The 19,755-nt window shown below is 38.0% G+C and overlaps 1 protein-coding gene across 8 annotated transcripts in view; it reads right to left on the reverse strand.

The window, feature by feature from the left end:
• BCKDHB (branched chain keto acid dehydrogenase E1 subunit beta) overlaps positions 1-19,755 on the reverse strand; it is a 206,551-nt gene that overhangs the window by 55,933 nt on the left and 130,863 nt on the right. For all 8 annotated transcript variants that reach the window (XR_006780803.2, XR_015722235.1, XR_006780804.2 and 5 more), the window contains one exon: positions 1,934-2,020. Coding sequence is in view for 5 of the 8 variants with exons in the window: in XM_087856926.1 (XP_087713052.1) it covers positions 1,934-2,020 (87 nt within the window). In the remaining 3 variants the exon portion in view is untranslated. The remainder of the gene's footprint in view (positions 1-1,933; positions 2,021-19,755) is intronic.

The following is a 19,755-nucleotide window of genomic DNA, read 5'->3' on the forward strand; positions in this document are numbered from 1 at the left end:
TCTTGGAAGTCGGAGAGGGTTACAAGGTGTCTTCACGGTATGATATAAATATAATTATATTTTGGATAATCTCGTTCACAACTGTTACCACCGGTCATTATCACATAATTTCAGGATCTGATTTTAACTCAGTGGTTATGATCTTGTTCGTGTGAGCTTTTTGTAATGACTGTGTTTAACTCTAATAGGGTGTTCCTCAAACTGAAATTCACAAACGTATTCTTGAAGCCTGATATTTTTCTGTTAACACAAGTCCACATACTATTCAAGACTGATAGATACTAAATTAGATGATCTTTCTAATTCTTTTCCAGTCTGAAAAATACATTACACCCCACTGCAGTTGACTAGTGAAGTAAGGAGACCCAGCTCAGGCACACTCAGAGGAAGCCGACTTCCCAGGAGGACGAGCTATAATTTCTAATTCTATGTTTCTACTTGTTTTCTTTTTACATTTAAATGCAAATGAAATTTTTGAGATAACAAAACAGCATTCAGGGAGCAGAATGAGTAAGGCTATTCAGATCAAAATTCTCTTACCGAGTCACTATCATTTCAAATGATTTAGTGGACTACATATTAACTAGGAGTCAGAAAATTCCAGTTTCTTTTTCCAGTTTTGCCTCTGACTTGAAATAGCAACTTGGTGTGAGAGTGATTTGTTCCCGTGACCCCCATTTTTTGTTTTTTGTTTTTTGGTTTTTTTACAAAGTCAGTACCTTATGCTACTCAATGAATAAAATGCAAAATAAATACCAGGCACTCATGTTATATAATGATAAGTAATATGCTTCAAATTTTAATTTATATAATAAATTTAAAAAACTCTGCAAAACTCAAATATTTGCTTTTCTTAATTTTGTTGGTGACAATATAAATAATGTACAAAAATAACAGTATAATTTTTTTTACTATAAATTAGGGATTATATCGATCTAGTTTTAAAAACATTTATGTTTAAATCTGCTTCATCTAATTTTAAAATGTTTAAAATGCTGTCAATTTGCACTTAAAGATAATATATTGGTAGAAATCATTGTTAACTGGTTAAAAGTTTAACTTATAAAAACTTATCATTACTCATATATCATAATCTTATATCAAATTTTTAAACCATATACTCTTGAAGGAATTCTCAACTTAACATGTATCTTAACAATAGAATCATCTTAACACCAGTAAAGAGAAGTGAAATGTTTGCAAACTACAAAGATATTCTGAATTTAAAATGTATATACTTTACATTTAAAATTGTTATTGAATTTTTAATTTAAAATATTAGGAAAAATGAAACTCATTTAAATCATCTTATTCTTATCTGTGATAGAAATTCAAAAAAAAGTTTTAAACAAAAATCCTTCATAAAGCAGTATGTGGGATTTTTTCCCCTTATTTGCAGCAGTTTCTACCTTTTAAAAATAAGGTTTTAAACCATTTCTAAAGCATGACCAATAGCATAGCATAATATAATTTGATTATTAATTTAACTAATAAAATCACTTATTGATTTTGAAATTATTTATTAAATTTACATTATTGGCTTTTGACAGATGCATTTTGTTAAGGTGAAGGATGTGAAAATCTAAGATCAACATATTGCATAGTAAGTTTAAGTTTTAACAAAAGAGAAATACCACACTCAGATTTAAAAGTTTTCGCTTCCTGTTCTCCCAGCAAACATAACTAACATCAGTTTTGTAAACTCATTTCCAACTTTCTTCTTCCTAAAAAGGGATTTTCAGCTTTTATTACTTCAAGATTTCTTTTCTAGAAGATGTAATTAGACCATTAACTAAAGGACAGTGGAGTCGAATGGAAAACGTGCATTTCCAAAAAGTGCATATTTTTATATATTGTGATAAGTAACCTTTTTCTTGGAATAGACAAGTATAATTGCACAAATGTTAAAACCAGTGCCAAAAAGTTACTCTACCTGAACTGTGGAGCTGATCTCCGACGCAAAGCCGCCTGTCAAGGGAGCCTCATGACTGATAAGCAGTCGCCCTGTTTTGATCACAGACTGAAAGAGAAAAGGAAAATCTGATGTTGAAGAGAATACATATTTTCAAGTATATGATGGCAGCTTTGATTAAGGAATAAAACCAATGTATTTCAATCCAATAGATAATTAAAAATTAGTAATACAGTTTTATGCCAAATAAGTTGTAACTCTCTGTCACTGCACAGTTATTTGATATTTGCACGGTTACAAAATTTTTCAATATAGTTTATAATCCTACTACAAAAGAAAAATGAGATTTACAATTCTGCCCTTAAAAGGCATTCTTTTATAAAAATACTTCTGTGTTACAAACTAAATGACTGTTTTTCACCTTTTTAATCTCCAAATCATTTTTTCTTCATATTACCTTAAGAATGAAAGTGCTTTTTTGGGTTCATTTTCGGGTGCCTTTGCATATAAACAAACAGCTTTGGGAAATATTGTTTTGTGGAGAAGGGACACATGAAAATAGCACGTAAAAGCTGTAACGCAGGAAAAGCTCAAGCTACTAGATATTCGAGGAAACCTAGCAGGAAGAAATCACTGCAAAAGTACAAGGGTTACAACCGTCTTTGTTCATGTGCATTAAAATCTGGTTAACCACCACAACTCCATTTTAACCTAGCAAATGTCACAAACAAAAAGACGTACTCTCAATACTGGCCCAGTGTGGTTGTTCACCCAGGGTGATAGACTCTGTACAATAATAAATCAAAAAGAACAGCTTATGATATCATAGCAGGATGCCAGCTGTGTTGGAAGGTAAAAAATATTAAAATCAACAGCAAGTTACTGCTTCAAATATGTTGAAGAATTAACATGTTACCAAAGAGCAGGGGTAATGTCTCTGCTACATGTCTAATAATTTGATACCAGCTTTCTTAAATTATACATTAATCTTTTGTGAATATAAGATCTTCCAAGCAAATATGCGTATATAAATTAAAAGACTGCCTTCATTCTAAGAAATTAGGGTTTAAAATCTTAAAAGGAACAGATGTTAAACTCCAAGATATGGCCAGTAGCCATGATAAAAATAAGTTATTGTATCTCCTGAGTAAATAGTGACTTAAGAACATAAAATTTTATGAACACCTTAATGAATACCATCCCCACCCCCAGTGAAATGCTAACCTTGGCATACTGGTATTTGGATTTTATGACTATGATTAATTATGCCATTTACAAAAGTCACAAATTAAATTTTAATGCACCTGGTTAGAAATATACAGAGACAAAAAGAGTCCACAATCACGATAAAAACCCAAATGTGTTCTCAAAGTACTCACTAAAAGAAGTCCTGACCTAATGGACTACCAGTTAAAAAAACAGATTTAACCACTAAACCTTTCTTATCTCTGAAACCCAAAAGTCTGCCAATGTCTAAGTGCCCAAGGATGATGTCACTAAAATCCATCCCAGCTAGAGGGTGCATCTTAAAGTCCTGGGAGGTAGAAATGAGAAACTTCTATAAAAATGCTACTGTTACCTTAAACCTCCACACAACAGAATTGGTATTTTTTATTTGAGCGGAGTCCCATTCAAGATCGAATGACAACCTTCAGAATGATCCCTGAGGGCCAATAAGCAACCAGGGAAGAGATATCATTAAAATAGTGGGGGAACGAGGCACAGATGTAGCCAGGACAAAAGCTTCCAACCCTCGGAGTTCACGCAACATGATGAAATCCAGAGACCTCCCGAGTGTCCTTCAGCAGGAGAAAGGCTAGATAAACTGAGACACAGCCATACAGTTGGATAATACGCAGCCACTAAAAAAGACTAAGGACAGGGAAAGATGCCTATGGTTAATGAACTGATAAAATGAGCAAACTGCAGAACAATAGAATCTCATTTTTACAAAAAAAAACAAAAGAACAACAACAACAAAAAACCAAAAAACCAAAAAACCCACCACAGCAGTGGGGACACCAACATACATAGCTGTACGTCCTGAGCCAACGTGTAAATAGTCTGGCAGAATTCATTCCAAACTACCAAAACCTGTTTCTCCTGAGGAGTGACCGTGAGGGAATTGTTGGGAAAAGACTATGTAAAAAGTATTTTTATATTATTGCAAGTATTCCCAATAAGTCAATATTACGTAAACGTAAAGCTTTTGAATTACGAGTACACATTGTGTTGTAGTCATAATCTCCTCAAAAAACTTAACCATATTTTGTTTTGTTTTTCATAGTACTAAAGGAGTAGCTTCCAGTACCAGAGAACCCTAAGGTCCCAAGCCCCAGCAGCACGTAAGCACACTGAAAACACAGGGAGTCAGCCTTCCCCCGCCAGTCTCCGTGGACTGTGCGCCAGGCAGGATTAGGACCAGCTCACCTCTTGGCCCTTCAACTGCTGGATCCTAGACAACACGGTCAATACGCTGTTAGGATCAGAGACCAGGAAGCTCCTCAATGCCTCCCTGAGTGTGTTATGTACCTGGGTGTTCTTGGATCAGGGTTATGCTGATGGGTGCAGAAGAAATTCTAAATTTCTAAAACGCCAAGAGCTAAAGGGTAGACACAATGAAAAGCAGTAACACCGTGAGTTTATGGAATTGTTAGGGTACACAAACCAGAGAGAGACAGTGCGGCACGAAGAGAGGAGTCAGAAATCACGATCGCCATCAACAGCTAGCTGTTCCAGAAGTTGCTGTGTGCTGGGCTGTGAGCTGAGCATTTCAGATCGGTTACTTCATTTAATTTGGAAAGCACCTAAATTTCATTTTTGCTTTTTATTAAAGTCGACTCTAATATCAGAAAAGTATTAAAACATGTAAAATAAAATTACAACAAAATTCTGAAAAATGCCCAAATTAAGAAGTAACAGTGATATTTTGTGAGTCAGATCGTCGAAGAATTAGCATATATCATTAATGACTGAGTCTATAAATACAATAATTTTGTAAGATACAATGAATTTCAACTTGGTATGCGCTTTCTTATTCACAATTTTAAGTTACTAGAATTTCTGAAGATTGTTTATTTTCTATACTCCTTTGGAAATTATTAACACTTTGTTAGTATTATGATAATGAGATCATCGCAAATCTAGAAAATTATAGACAGTTTTACTCTATTCTTTGTGATTCGATTAGATATTCTGATTAAATTACATGTTTTTGGTCAACTTTAACAGGCATTTAACTTTCACACACTTAGGCACTATGATACACAACAGACAGGCTATGCTGCTAGCCAAATTTAGCATTTTGAGGTATTTAGTAAAAATTAACAATGGTGCCTTTTAAACGGGGACAGCCGTTAACCTTTTTAAAATAACTAAAGATAAAAATACTACTTTAAAATTCATTTTCTTTAGCAGAAATTATTTTAAGTTTCAAGTTTTCTTCCGAGATAAACCTATTTCACCACTTGAAAAAAAAATTTAAGAGGATTTAAACAACTTTTCAATATGAAAAGCTGAACCTATCAGAGCCAGGAAAGATCAGGTAAGGCTGGATTTTCCAGTATCTGCTTCTTCAACTTGGTGCCACTAAGACCTGCTCCAGGATTCTGGCCTCGGGCAGATGGAGTCCCAGTGAGTTGGAGGCAACAAAGGGCACGAGGGAAAGCGAAGCCAATTAAAGACTAGGACTGTGCACAACCGCTCTCCGCATCCCCTACCACGAAACAAAAGGGCTTTGTTTCCTACAACGGCTCCAGAAGATTCGTCAAGAAAACTTTAAAAGCAATTCTGGAAGGCTAGGAGTGAAACTGCTAAGGCAGTTAGCACTGGTCGGCCCTGGATTTCTCTCGCGGAGTCTCACTTTCTCACTATTTCAGTTAGCCATCCCCTCCACTATCAAAATTTCAATAAGGAACACGGGGCAACTTTGCCAATCACAGACTGACCAAGACCCCCCTGTTCCGACGGGATGCTGCCAATGCCTTGTTCCTGGTCTGGCCGCTCCGGGACTTTTTCCCATTATCCATCTTCTACCCAGGTGTCCTTGCAAGTGGCTATCACTTCAAGTTATCTACGCGGGGTATCTAGTACAACGCTCAGAATAGGGAAGACGCTCAAGAAAAGCTAATCAGGTAAAAACCTACCATAAAATAATTTCATTATATTAAGTATGTCCTCCTGTGATTTACTGAAGCTACTTACTGCTTTCTTATTAGCAAGCTCCATTTTTAAGTTAGGGCAAAAGTATACTTCAGCCCATCCCAAAACAATTTAAATATGAAATAATAGACTCCAAACTGAGGATATTTTAATGTAGATTTCACAATAAGATATCCGTGGTAAGAGAAAATTGCTAAGTTTTATTCCGTTAAAATGACTGCACAGATTTTTGGCTGCCCAAACATTGGACATATGTTTTAGTGAATGTAGCCTTTAAAGATTTTAACACGATCCAACCAGGAAAACTGTTAAGCTGTCATTGCAGGAGAAAATGATACAGACAGGCAGACCATTAGGCTTGCATATGCCTGAACGTGTAACACTGACGTTCGAAAAGCAAAATATGTATGTTGATATATTTATTTCTTACTCAAAACTCCATGACAAGACTTTCTCCTATAGAGCACTTCACCCTGACCAACAAGAAGTTCAGCAGCCTATTCTGACTGCTGATAAGATAAAGGAGGAAAATAGCACCTTGGATAGGCCATCTACAGTCCTTTTAAACATTTTCTATCTGAATATAAAGCTAATGAAAAACAAAAGAAGCATCAAAGCTGGCCTTTGCCTTTTGAAATAAAGTTTATAAATACATACAAGCAAAAGTAATAGTAAAATCATACACCTGTGTTTCATTAACCAAGACCGTATTAATCAATATTTAGACACTCTAGAATCATTAAGAACATGATTTAAATTATCTTCAAATATCATTGCAAATGGATTACAGTTTTTGAAATGTTTTCTTGTTTAGTAGCCAAATGCATTGGAAAAGTTAGCCAGAAAAACTTCACAATTAATCACAGGCTAGCAAATGTATTATAATATGCCCAGCAACTATTATTAATCAGCATGATCTTCATGCACAGACCACGGACTGATACTCGACTGGAGAAATACCAATGCTGAAAGAGAAAGAACAGTCATGAACTCCAGAGAAAGTTCGGAAAAGTCCACTTTGGCAAGAACATTAGTGATGGGGTTACAAATATTTTGCTATTGTAGGAAAGTGGAATGAATGGAGAAAAACTAAATCCTAGGAGCTTTATCACCCATGTGGAAAAAAGTAGGTAAGGGAGCAAGCAGAGCATGGAGAACGGAGTAAAAATCAACAGGAAAAGAATGAGCAAATCATACTAACAAAGGCATGAAATGTCTGGGAAAATTCCAGACATCCTCACTAGTTCATTCCTGCCTGAATTATTTGTAATAATCAAAGCTCAAACACTGAAGAGTCTAGGGCAAACTACTTTTGCAAACATTAAAAGTGGACATCTCTCTGAAATTATTTCAAACCATGTCAGATAAACGTGTTTGTATCAACCAACCTTACCTTTCTGCCTTGTTTCCTTAGAGTCCCTCCAGGCTCGGGTCATGTCAGGCCAATCGCTACTCTGTGAACGTGACCCATGCTTTCCCACCTCTGACTTCCTTCTCCAAATTGGCAGGCATTCTATCCCTCCCTCAAGACCCCATCTCATACAATGCCTTCTCCCTGGTCCCCTTTTTCATGTCACATCATATACATTCTAGCGACCACTTCCTAACAGAATTTGAAAGAGCCAACAACACAAGGAAATTCTGTGAAACATAAAACCAGGGCACAAGGGCAAGGGTCAAGTACTAGGGTCAAGGCAGCACTTACTGCTATGTCTCTCTTAGGAGCACTAGGAATTTGCCTTGTAGGACAGCCCTGTGTACATCTGTCTGATTAGCCCTCCCAACCACACTCAAAATCACAAATTTGAACATGGGGACTGTTTATATTGATGTCTATTGCAGAACACAACATAGGACAAATATGCATTAGATTGAGCCAATTATGCTCATTTTATTATTTTGGGACAGGTGTCTATATACATTAGTAAAACAAAACAGTTTGGAAAAATACTTAAGCATCTTTTTGTTTCTTTGTTCTGGGGAATATTCTTTTTTCTTGGAGAGCAGGGTGGGGGTGTCTGTACTATCTCTCCCAGCAGGCTCTAACTCATTCTAAAACACAAAATTCAGAAAGTGTCAAGTATTCCTAACCACAATACCTCGTATATGGTTGTGGATGTGGGCTCAATAAGTGTTCTCAATGTTGATTTTTTAAAAAGAAGCATACAGACACAGTGATTTAAATGAATCATTAACAAGCCTCCAATTTTTTTGATGCCTTTAAGCTCTTAGGAGAAACTGAATAGGGTTATAGGACGCATTGAAAGAGAAGTCCTAAAAACTGAGGTCTGATCACTGTTCTGATTCTAATAAAGGACTCCCCTAGGTCGACTCTTTCCACTTATTTTTTTCTAATCCAGATTGGTTTTAGAATAAGGAGTGAGCAGTTCAAAACATGTTTCTGTTTTTATGTACATCTCTTTTAAATATATGCTCGCAACACAAACATGAACAGAATATTTCCTTTTCCTGGTACTGAACATAAGTGTTCTTTCTCTAGTGATAAAAGGTTATGTCATCATGATGATAAAGGTAGTGTCCTGGATGGGTGGACATTTTTAAGCCATGAGTAAATATGTAAATAAATGCATCTTAAAAGATTTTTTTCATTTCCTCCATTAGCTGAAGCATCAGGCAAAACACGGCATCTATAGGTGTCAACATGTTTTTGTGCCCAAACAATTTTTCAGGGATTGAAGCAGCCACTTCTCCAGCTGTTTTCCTGTGTCCATTCTATCACAGCCCTATCGTTTCTCCGCAGGATTTAGAATATTTCCATAAACTCGTACCCCATCTCCCCTGCAACTCTTAGCCACTTCTGTTCATGAAAAGAAGGAGTGTTTCATTTGGATATGAATATTGTTGCCTTCCAGGTTGTAGAATTTAAGAAAACTGTTCACAAGAACTATCACAAAGCCAAGCTGTACTTTTGGAAACACAGTCAGGGTGTCGTATGTTCTACATCTTATATTCTCAGAACTATCCTGAGTTCTAGCAGACTTTTTCTTTGGAGTTTGCAACGGCAGAAGCATTCAGAAGCACCACAACTAAAGTTTTACTATAAACATGATTATGTTCATAGCAGCAATGTCCACAATAGCTAAATTATGGAAGGAGCCGAGATGCCCTTCAACAGATAAATGGATAAAGATGTGGTTCATACATGCAATGGGATATTACTCAGCCATCAGAAAGGATGAATACACACCACCTGCATCAACATGGACAGAACTGGAAGGGATTATGCTAAGTGAAATCAGTCAAGCAGAGAAAGACAATTATCATACGGTTTCACTCATATGTGGAACATAAGGAATAGCACCGAGGACCACAGGGTAAGGGAGGGAAAACTGAATGGGAAGAAATCAAAGAGAGAGACAAACCATGAGAGACTCTGGACTCTGGGAACTAAACTGAGGGTTACAGAGGGAAGGGGTGGGGGGATGGGGTAACCGGGTGATGGGTATTAAGGAGTGAACGTGTTGCGATGACGACTGGGTATTATACGCAAATAATGAATCGCTGAACACTACATAAAAAAATAATGATGTACTGTATGTTGGCTAATTGAACATAATAAAAAAAAAAATAGATCCAAAAAAAAAAAAAAGAAAAGAAAAAGTGGGAGTACAAGAGCTCCTACATACTACTTGGCAAATCTAGAACCTGACCCAACAGTGAAAACCATTGGCAATACCATTCCACTACACTGATTATAATTCAGGTAGTTTGCCTTCACTCAGGTAGTAATGCTTTGTCAGCATGTGGTGGGGGGGTGTTGATAATTCACATATAACTTACCTTTAGCACCTAGGTTATGATTATGGGCTGACTGCAAATTCCACAGATAGCTTTGTTTGTTTTGCCATTTTAGTCATTTTTAACTGAACAGCTCTATGGCATTAAGCACATTCGAATTGTTGGCACGATGGTCAGCACTATCCACCTACAGAACTTTTTCACCTTCCCCAACTGAAACTCCGTGCCCATTAAACAAGAAGCCCCCACTCCTCCCCTCCCCCTGGGCCCTGGCGACTAGCATTTACTTTCTGTCTCTCTATTGTAGAAACCTCATAGAAGTGGAATCATATAATATTTGTCCTTTTATGACTGCTTATTTCACTTAGCATACGGTCTGTTCATCCATGTTGTAGCATTTGTCAAAATCTCCCCCTTTAAGGCTGAATAATATTCCACTGTATACATACACCACATTCTGTACATCCATTCATCTCTCGGGCACGTGAACTACTTCCACATTTTGGCTATTGTGAAAATGCTTCTATGAACATGGGTGTAGAAATACCTATTCAAGTCGCTGCCGTCACTTCTGTTAGGTATACACCCAGAAGTGGGACTGCTGATCACATGGTAACACTATGTTAAGCTTTTTGAGGAACTGTCGTATCAGTTTCCAAGGCATTTGCACCATGTCACACGCCCACCACCAAGGCACAGGGGTTCCAATTTCTCTACATCCTCACAACATTTGTTATTTTATTTTTTGGTCTTGTTTTTTATAGTAGTCATCCTAATGGCTATGGGGTGGTATCTCACTGTGGTTTTGATTTGTTTTTCCCTAACAATTAGTGATGTTTCATCACTAGTGATTTTTTAATAAACCTGTTTGATTTTTGTTGTTGATAAAATAGTTTTAAAAATGCTTATGCATCTAATGATGTATTATATGTTGGCTAACTGAACATAATAAAAAAATGCTTACACATCAAATTTCTAAATTGGTCCCTTTGAGGACTGGAAATAAAATCTCTTCATAATATAATATTCCAAGTAGAAAAGTATATAATCATACTCAACGGTTCACCATGTCCTCTTTCTTGGAAAAGCTTACATCTGGTTTCCTGACTATCCTCTGTTCTGAAACAAACACAAAGACATTTTTTTCCTAAGATCACTAATGTCACATAGATCCTTGCCCAGATTGATTACCTAAAATGGCCTTCCTCTCCTGAGAAAATGTCAATGGCAAATCAGCTAATCAGAATCACAAAGGGAACTTATACGCAGTAACTGCACTGCAGTCCACTGCCCAAGAAAACAATGGAGTCTGGTCACATAATAGAGAACCTACTGGGCCTCCTGTCTTTGTTCCCTGTTCTGCCAGTAATTAGGAAATAAACTAATGACAGGTAAGAAAGTTTGAAATGTTGGTAGCAACCAGGAAAATCACCATCATCTTATTTATTATATGCAATTTCCCAATTAATTTTTAATGTTGTATGAATTCCAAAGGTCACTGGTTCATGACAAAAACAACTTATTGAGCCACTCACACGTGCCAGTACTAGGGAAACAAAGATGAGTTAACCAGGTCCCAAAGGACTGTAATATGGGTTGCCACAATATCCTAGGACAAAGCATACTTAAGAAAGAAAGAAATTAAAGAACACTGGAATTAAAAATCATGTTCCATTTGTTAAAAACAATTTTTTTAAGAATTTTAAATTTCAACTCCTAAGATCTTTTCTAAAATAACATTGAAAAAATGAATTTTTCTCTTCTTAAAACAAACCACAATTACTAATCTTCACTCCTTTTCTATTGATGTCTCCACTTGGCAAATTTTTCTCAAGTGTTGACAACAGAGGGAAATACTATGTCTGGCCATCATAAGAGTTCTATGGGGTAGAAACTGATATCATCCCCCGTGCTCCCAGCATACCATGAATAATAAGAAAGTGACCCTAACCAAAACCAGCACTGTCAGCCAGTTATGTTTATACTGCTGTTTTAAGCATGTATCAAGGGTACAATTTTCCCTGAAGCCAGCTGGTTGTCTACCAAGGTAATACTTCTCTAAGGAATGATCAAAAGTATAAACACTGCTACAATTCTGCATCACCATGGATAAATGCTTTTATTTTCTAAAACCTGGTCCAATTTTGTTGAAGTAAATGGGTTTTTAGTCCATTACGAAACAAAAATCATGTGTAGTTCATAATACATGAGCAAGGCTTAAAATCTTTCGGGTCTTTTTTATGACTCAAAAGAGTGGTATAGTAAAACAAGTATATTTCAGCAAAAGTTATACTTATATTTTTTAATATATATAACTAAGATGGCATAGAGAGTGATAAAGTACATAAATTTTATACTTTCATTAAAACCAAGAGGATGGGGAGAAACTATTTGTATGACAGGTGGAGTCAGGAAAAGAATCCATTTAGCAGAAATAGCAATATTTATCTACAAAACACTCATTGATTCGACAGAGAAGGTGAGGGAGGTACACATATCTCAAGGTAAGAATTATAGTATCAAAATCCATTGCTAATAGGATATTAGTGAGAAGTCACATGCAGTATAATAGTTGTCTAGAAATATAACTCAATATTGAAAAATCAATTTATATCTAGATTTAAGCCTCTTTTCTTTCTTGCAGGGAAAGCACTCTGAAATTTTCTTTCCTTATAAGCCAGAAAAATATCAACAATCCATTCCTGTTTGATTTACAATTCTCTGCTCTGCAACTTTTCTTATTAACAAGGACTAATAAAATAGAGTAAGGTTTTACCACAAAAAGTGAGACATACCTATAATAGCTTGTGAATCATAAAGCCATTTTGTTGAGGAGTGAGCCAAGAAGACTCTGTACTTGTTGACTTACTTTATCATAAGTTGGTCATTTCACTCTACCCTTTATGAATACAATCATTACAAGAGAAAATATCATTACTAACTGATGAAAATGTTCCATTGCTTTAATAATTTTAAAAAATAAGTTAAAAAAAAAGAATGAAATAGCACCTCATCCATTAAAGTCATAAAATAATTTAAATTTGAATTCTGGCAAGGTTATAGTAAAATCTCACATTGCCTGTGCAATGTAAAACAGCATAAATCTTTTGAGAAACTCTTTGGGAATCTATTTATCAAAGACCCTAATGTTCAGATTCCTATAATAAGCAATCTCGGTTCTATGATGTATTCTCAGAAAAGAATTCAACGTTGTCAAATACTGCAGGACTTCTGTTTTAAAATAATCACGTGCATGTACTAGGTCAAAAAAACTCAAAAAAAGTTTAAGAAACACTGTTTTAGAAATACGGTCTCACACTAAGGACTCCGATACCATATTTGGCTCATGGGTAAACTCAGTTTAAAAGGGCAAAGCACTTTAGAAAAACTGCATTTAAATGCCTTCCAGTTACCATACATTGCATGCTGTCTAAAACCAAGGGCTTAATAATTTTGCTTCATCTGCCTAACTTCTTCAGGCCCCCAAATTTATGACCCCTTGTTCAGAGTGGAAGAGAAGCAGGTAGAGAAACACTGGAGTGTAGGAGAAGCTCCGACCTAGAACACAGCTCCTGTTGTGGGGGTTCAGGCTGGGAACTACATGGCCTACCTTTTGGCTTAGACGTTAGAGAAAGCAAACAAACAGAGCAGAATCAAAGGGCACGTGTTGGGATGAGCACTGGGTGTTTACACAACTGATGAATCGTTGAACACTACATCAAAAACTATGATGTACTATGTGTTGGCTAATTGAATTTAAATTTAAAAAACAAAAGAAAAAAGCATGCAAAATATCTCAAAACAAAACAAAACAAAAAAAGCAAACCCCATACTCTGGCTACTGGCAAATGAGTCTGGACAAAATGATATCACCCTGTTCAAAAATCAGTAAAGGAAGCAAAACACAGAGTAAACCATTGATCCTAATGGAAACAAAAAAAATTCTAGACAGTATTGTGATCATTCAAAGAAAAAGCATGCCTCTGAAAATAATCTACTCCAGAGCCAGAAGAAAGTGTTAAGCAACTACGGTGTATTGTCAAGAGAATACAAGTTCTAGTCTCTAAGAGATAGGAATCAAAATTCTAAGGAGACTGGATGGTTGGGTGATGGATACAGATGACATGTGAAATTCTCACATGGGAACTAAAACTGTAAGAATAAATAAAATTTAAATTCCCAGTGGTAACAGATCTGGGTATCTTCCCCTACTACCCTCCACCAGCCCGGTACAGCGTTCCACATTCGGCAGACTTCAGAACTATATGCTGCATGAATGAAAATGGATTCACTGGATTCCATGCAAGGGTCCAAAAACACAGGGGCAAGAAGCAAACACAAGGGAAAGCAAGGTGAGTAGCAAGGGCCTGGCCACAGCATGGTGGCGAGGAGTCTTCCCCTAGCTTCCCTCCCCTCCTTGCACGTCTGAGGAGGAGTGCTGGAGAAGCACAGACAAGGCTTCCTCCTCTTCTCCTTCCATTATCCCTTTCCCGAAGTCCACGTGGGGCCAGCTATTGTCCCAGCTGGACTGAGGCCAAGAGGAGCAAGGAGCAGGAGGAAGGAAAGGTGGTTCTTCCTCCCAGGCTGATGGCAACCTCAAGGCACAGCATTCATCGGAAACTGCCGACCAATAGCTTTCTTTTGGCAAGAGACACAAAACAATTGTCTCAGGACCCTGGGGAATAATGTGCATAACGAAGGCAAGAACAAGTGGTGGGGAGTGTGGAGAAGCAGAGAACACAGCCTCCGACTTAGGTGGTCAGATCTTTTTCTTCTTCTTCTTCTTCTTTTTTTTTTTTTTTTTAAATACTGTGAAAGCCAAGCAAAATATGCCTCTAGCCCGGATTCTGCCTAAGAGTTGCAACCTATACTTTAAGGAAACATCCTTCTGGCAGCATAACACTTTTTTTTTCCCCCCAAAGGTCAAGATGCAGTTTCTGCCATGTTATCTTTACCCACAAAATTATACACTGAATTAGGCAGCCTTCCATTCCGGCCTTACCAAACATTTTGCAGATATTTACCAGGATAAACATCCATTGCGTTGAACGGTACATTTAGCAGAGCAGACCCAGTGTTTCAAAAGGAGACTTCTGAGCCATTTCTTCACCCCGTGGTTCTAAAACCCAGGAAAACAATAAGCTATCCAAGGTAGCGTGTAAGTTTCAGTTTTCAGTAGTCCTGCCATATGCTCCAAAATGACATCAGAAGTGGACAATGACAGCACTTGAAATTTTAAATGTGCAGGAAACAAAAGTAGTCGACAGCTCTGAAACTCTTCCCTACAATGCGCTCGGTAACCCAGGGTCCTACGTCGCCTAACCACGACAACCCCCACGTGCTTCCATGCTAGTGAAAGACTGAAAATCAGTTGCCATGTATTAGTCCTTCATAGATGACAACTTTTTTCTCCTATCAAAAATATAATTTTCTAGAAAACGTTCTCTAGATCAAAGGGAATCTGTAAAATTCTTTATTACCCCCACCTTCCCCCACCCACCACCATCAGTTTTTGAAAATGGAAATCATTAATTTTGGCCATCAATACTGGAACTGGGCCAGGCCAATAGCAGTGAAAGTAACGGCTAAAGTTGGTGTGTCTGCCTTAGCTAAAAGGAACAGGCAGGAAGAGGAAGCACCAATGTCACAGCCGGCATTCCGAAGCAGAGCGAGAGAATGAAGGGGTACCATGAAAACAGGCTTATTTCAGGACCCGTACAGAAAAGGGACTGGAGAGTCCAAAATTTAAATGATGAAGTTTTCCTCATACTCACGACGTGGGCTCAGCATGACAGGTATTTACCACCTTACCATCCCCGCCGCCATCCTCCCAGAGGTTACCAACCCCCTACCTGCTACATTTTAGGCTCAAACATAAAGGGTTTTGTTCTTCACTAATCACCAATTCATTTCTGTTCGGTATAGAAACGGCTATTCTTGCATCTATTATACACTAGCCCCTTGGTCCTAATGGTGATTAATGTTATAATTATTTCCAGTAAATTAAAGGAAACATACTAGGGTTTTGTTACTCTTCTGAGTCCTAAAAAACTTGCGAGAACTCGCTCATAAATCTGTCTTAAAGAAAAATAATCATTTTTTCACACCTATTATAAAGAAATGCATGACCTCTAAAATATGTGTGCTTGTGTTTATAGGCACTCCTTTTTCTACTTTTTTATCTATACTACTTGAAGTTCATATATTTTAAACCACAGTGTCAAATGAAGCCAGGAGACCTCCACGAGGGTGGAATACTAACATGACCTTTAATGTTATTGCTCCCCAGTCCCACCCTCCTGCAAGGGAGGGTATCGCTTTCCACCAGGACAGCTAACCGTAATTCTGATCACAACAGGCTGGCTCCACATGGACTGACACTGGACCCACACTATTCTCGCTGGCCTGGGGCAACATGGTACCCTGCTCACTGAGCAAGGCAGTGGGGAGGGAAGGGTGGCTGGAGACACACATTTGAGACATAAATATGCAAATTCTCAATAAGCTGCAGCCATTAAGAGCCAGTATCCAATCTGAAAAATGTTAAAGACCACCAGTTCTTCGAATAAAATTAAGGGGTGAGCTCAGAAACACTAACAAACGTTATCTGCACAACCTTCAATACTGGATTGTTTCGGCACTATTTTGTAAAACCACAGATAAGAGGTTAAACAGAAAACAAGATCACGGAGGGGTGCCTGGGTGGCTCAGTCAGTTAAGCATCTGCCTTCCACTCGGGTCATGATCCTAGGGTCCTGGGATGGAGCCCCACATCGGGCTCCCTGCTCGGCAGGAAGCCTGCTTCTCCCTCTCACACTCCCCTTGCTTGTGTTCCCTCCCTTGCTGTCTCTCTTTGTCAAATAAATAAATAAAATCTAAAGAAAAAAAAAACCCACAAAAACAAAAACAAGATCACGGAGCTGACATCTATCTTCAGATAATCATCTTTATGTAAAGAACTCCAAAGAGAAGTCTCATTCATGAATAGTGGTCCCTAGTGTATATTCCCATCCTCTAAAAAACATAGTTTTGAAAGAGACCATATAGACAGTGAAATGCACATAGGTGGAATGAGGGGGCATAGAAAGACCCAGATTAAAACCAAAACCTAGCTTCTCTAGTTCCAGTTGTGTGGCTTAAGTAACTTAACTTCTCTGAGCCCAGGTTTTCATCTGTAAAACGGGGATCGTACTGCCTACTTCCAAGGTTGCTGCGAGAACCACCAATTGCATCCACAACAGGCCTGGCACGCAGACAGCGCTCACGGAATGGTAGCTGCCTGCCATTATCATCGTCATGATCATCGTCGTCGCCGAATTATCATGAACTGGAAGATTGGGAAGATTGCGAAATCGGTCCTCAAGGAAGGATGACCCTAGCATTTGTGAGCAATACAAATTCTGAGGGTCAAATAAACTGTCATGCCTCAACAAAATTGAATCTCATTTGAATTCAGTGGTTTCCAAGGTAACACTTGGGCTCTAATAGATTGCAAGCCCTCGCTGAGTGCAGAGTATATAACTGCAGGCTTCAGGTCACCATCCACTTTCAGCAGGGAACACCAGTGGCAGGCCTGATGCGACCCCAGGAGGTAGAAGTCATCAGAGACAGAGGGTGTGCTCTCCCAGGGCCCACGAGCCCAGCCAGTACGCTGCAAACTGCACTCACGGAGGCCCTTCTCTGATGCTTCTCAGCTAGAATAATGCTAAGACCAAACCCCTTTAGAAGTAAATTTTCCAAAACTGATTTACGAATGTATTCGGATACTTAAATGTGCACAAAATGAAAAACTCCTTACTGATATAGCTTTTATACAGTCGTAAACCAAAGAAATTTCAAAGGACATATAAAAAAACAAAACCAATGGAATTTATACCAATAATATCTATTTAATGTCACCTCTGACTCTCAGTCCCTGAAGGAAAGTCAGAACAAGGAGATAATGACAGAACTATTTATCTTGCTTTAAGCACTGTGTTTTCACGTACATGGTATATTAAGCATAGTCTCTATGCTCAAGAGACCGATAGAAAGGCTGCCAAGAACATGGACAGGATCTGACCTAATAGAAGTCAAAGGCTGGTCTGTTAATATAAGGTATTTTCCATTCCTAGTGTTCTGACCACAGGATACCATCCCTTACGACATCTTCTAGCAATGGCCTTTCATATGGAGGAAAAAACACATGCAAATGAAGTATAGTGACATCCACTCTAACTCTGGCTTGGGAGAAAGTTCTGGAGAGGAGTCTGACAGAATTACAACCAAGGAGTGACAGCATGAAGGTGAAGAATATGGTTTATGTTAACCTGAGTTTCAGGGATAGAATGTGCTTGTGCCCCTCAACTCCTGCTCTCTCTGCTAACGCCTGTCACGGTGGAATAAAGGTTGACACCAGCCCACACGGCCTATTCTCACAGGATCACTGTGTAGGAGATAAACCCCAAACCAGGAATCTTGGGCCAACATATTCTCACCCTCCCGGTGCTTGGGTGTAGCCCAGAGCCATGTTTAACCCCCGTGCATCAAACCCACCAAAAGGGCAAGAGGGCCAAGTGCCAACATGCAGGAAAGGTGGGAAAGAGAGGGCCAGTAATCATTGTTTGCCGCTTCAGAACTTTTTATTCCACAGAACTACAGGCTAGTGATGAAAAACATGTTTGCAAGGCTGACTCTTTTTAAGGAAGTTAAAGTTTTGTTGAAGATTTTCTCTGGTATCCTTCGAAAGGAAGTGTCTGAATCCATTACTACGGCCTCCATGTGTAATCAGCGTTCTAGTGGTTTTCCCAGAGTTAGATAAACAACCGCTGGCATCCCTTCAAGCTCCAAAAGCCACTGAAAATATGAATCCTTAGCTCAGTTTGGTGACCTTTTCTCTTGGATATCTACACTATGAAAAGCTGTCCACGAGCTGGTGAAAATAACCTGCCACTCATCTCTGAACACTTCTGGACTTTTAGGCAGAAACAGTGCCTCCTCCATTTAATATTGTTTCAGTCAAACAAGGAAAAGGAAAAAGTCTGTGGAGAAATTAATGTAGAGGATATATTATTGGGCCAGAACAGTAAGTGGAACATTTAGGATACATAATAGGGAATACTTTTCTTTTTTAAGATTTCATTTATTTATTTAAGAGAGACAGAGATGCACTTGCTAGGAGGAGAGGGAGAAGCAGGCTTCCCGCTGAGCAGGGAGCCCAATGCGGGGCTTGATCCCAGGACCCTGGAATCATGACACGAGCCAGAGACAGATGCTTAACCAACTGAGCCACCCAGGCACCCGGATAATAGGGAATACTTAACGGCAGAATTTAAATTCTTAAAACGTGCATTATTATACATAATTCCCTGATTTATAGGTTTTATCATAAAAACAGAAAAAAATACGTATCAGTTGCCCGACACAAGATATTTACGTTTACATTATATATGTTATACGTTTACATACAGGTATGTACATAGTATCATATATATGTGTGTGCATACCTATGTATATATCTTGGGGGTAAGGTATGTGAGGGTGTGCAGACAGAGAGATATTAAAGAGGATCCAGGAATTTTTTTTTAAACTAGTCAGTCAGCTGAATGTAAGAATACGAGCCTCATACAGGAAGGACTTTGTTTTATGACTGGGTCTTGGTACCTCAGTACATAGTGGCTGCTCAACAAACTCATTTGTCAAAGGGCTAAACATAATTTTTTTTCTTTGTAAGAGTGGACTCACAAATAACAAAGAAACTATAACTTTAACAGGCAAATTGATTCTTCCAAATTTATTCTTATTTATTCCTCAGCTTTATTGAGACAGAACGGACATAAGATTGTGAAGTTTACAGTGTGTGATGATCTGATACACGTATATGCTGCAAAATGATTACAATAAGGTTAGTTAATCTTCCTCACCTCGCGTGGTTACAATTGTGT

Source organism: Ursus americanus, chromosome 29, assembly GCF_024610735.1.
Source record: "Ursus americanus isolate L20-20 chromosome 29, mUrsAme1.1.p, whole genome shotgun sequence".
NCBI lineage: Eukaryota > Metazoa > Chordata > Mammalia > Carnivora > Ursidae > Ursus > Ursus americanus.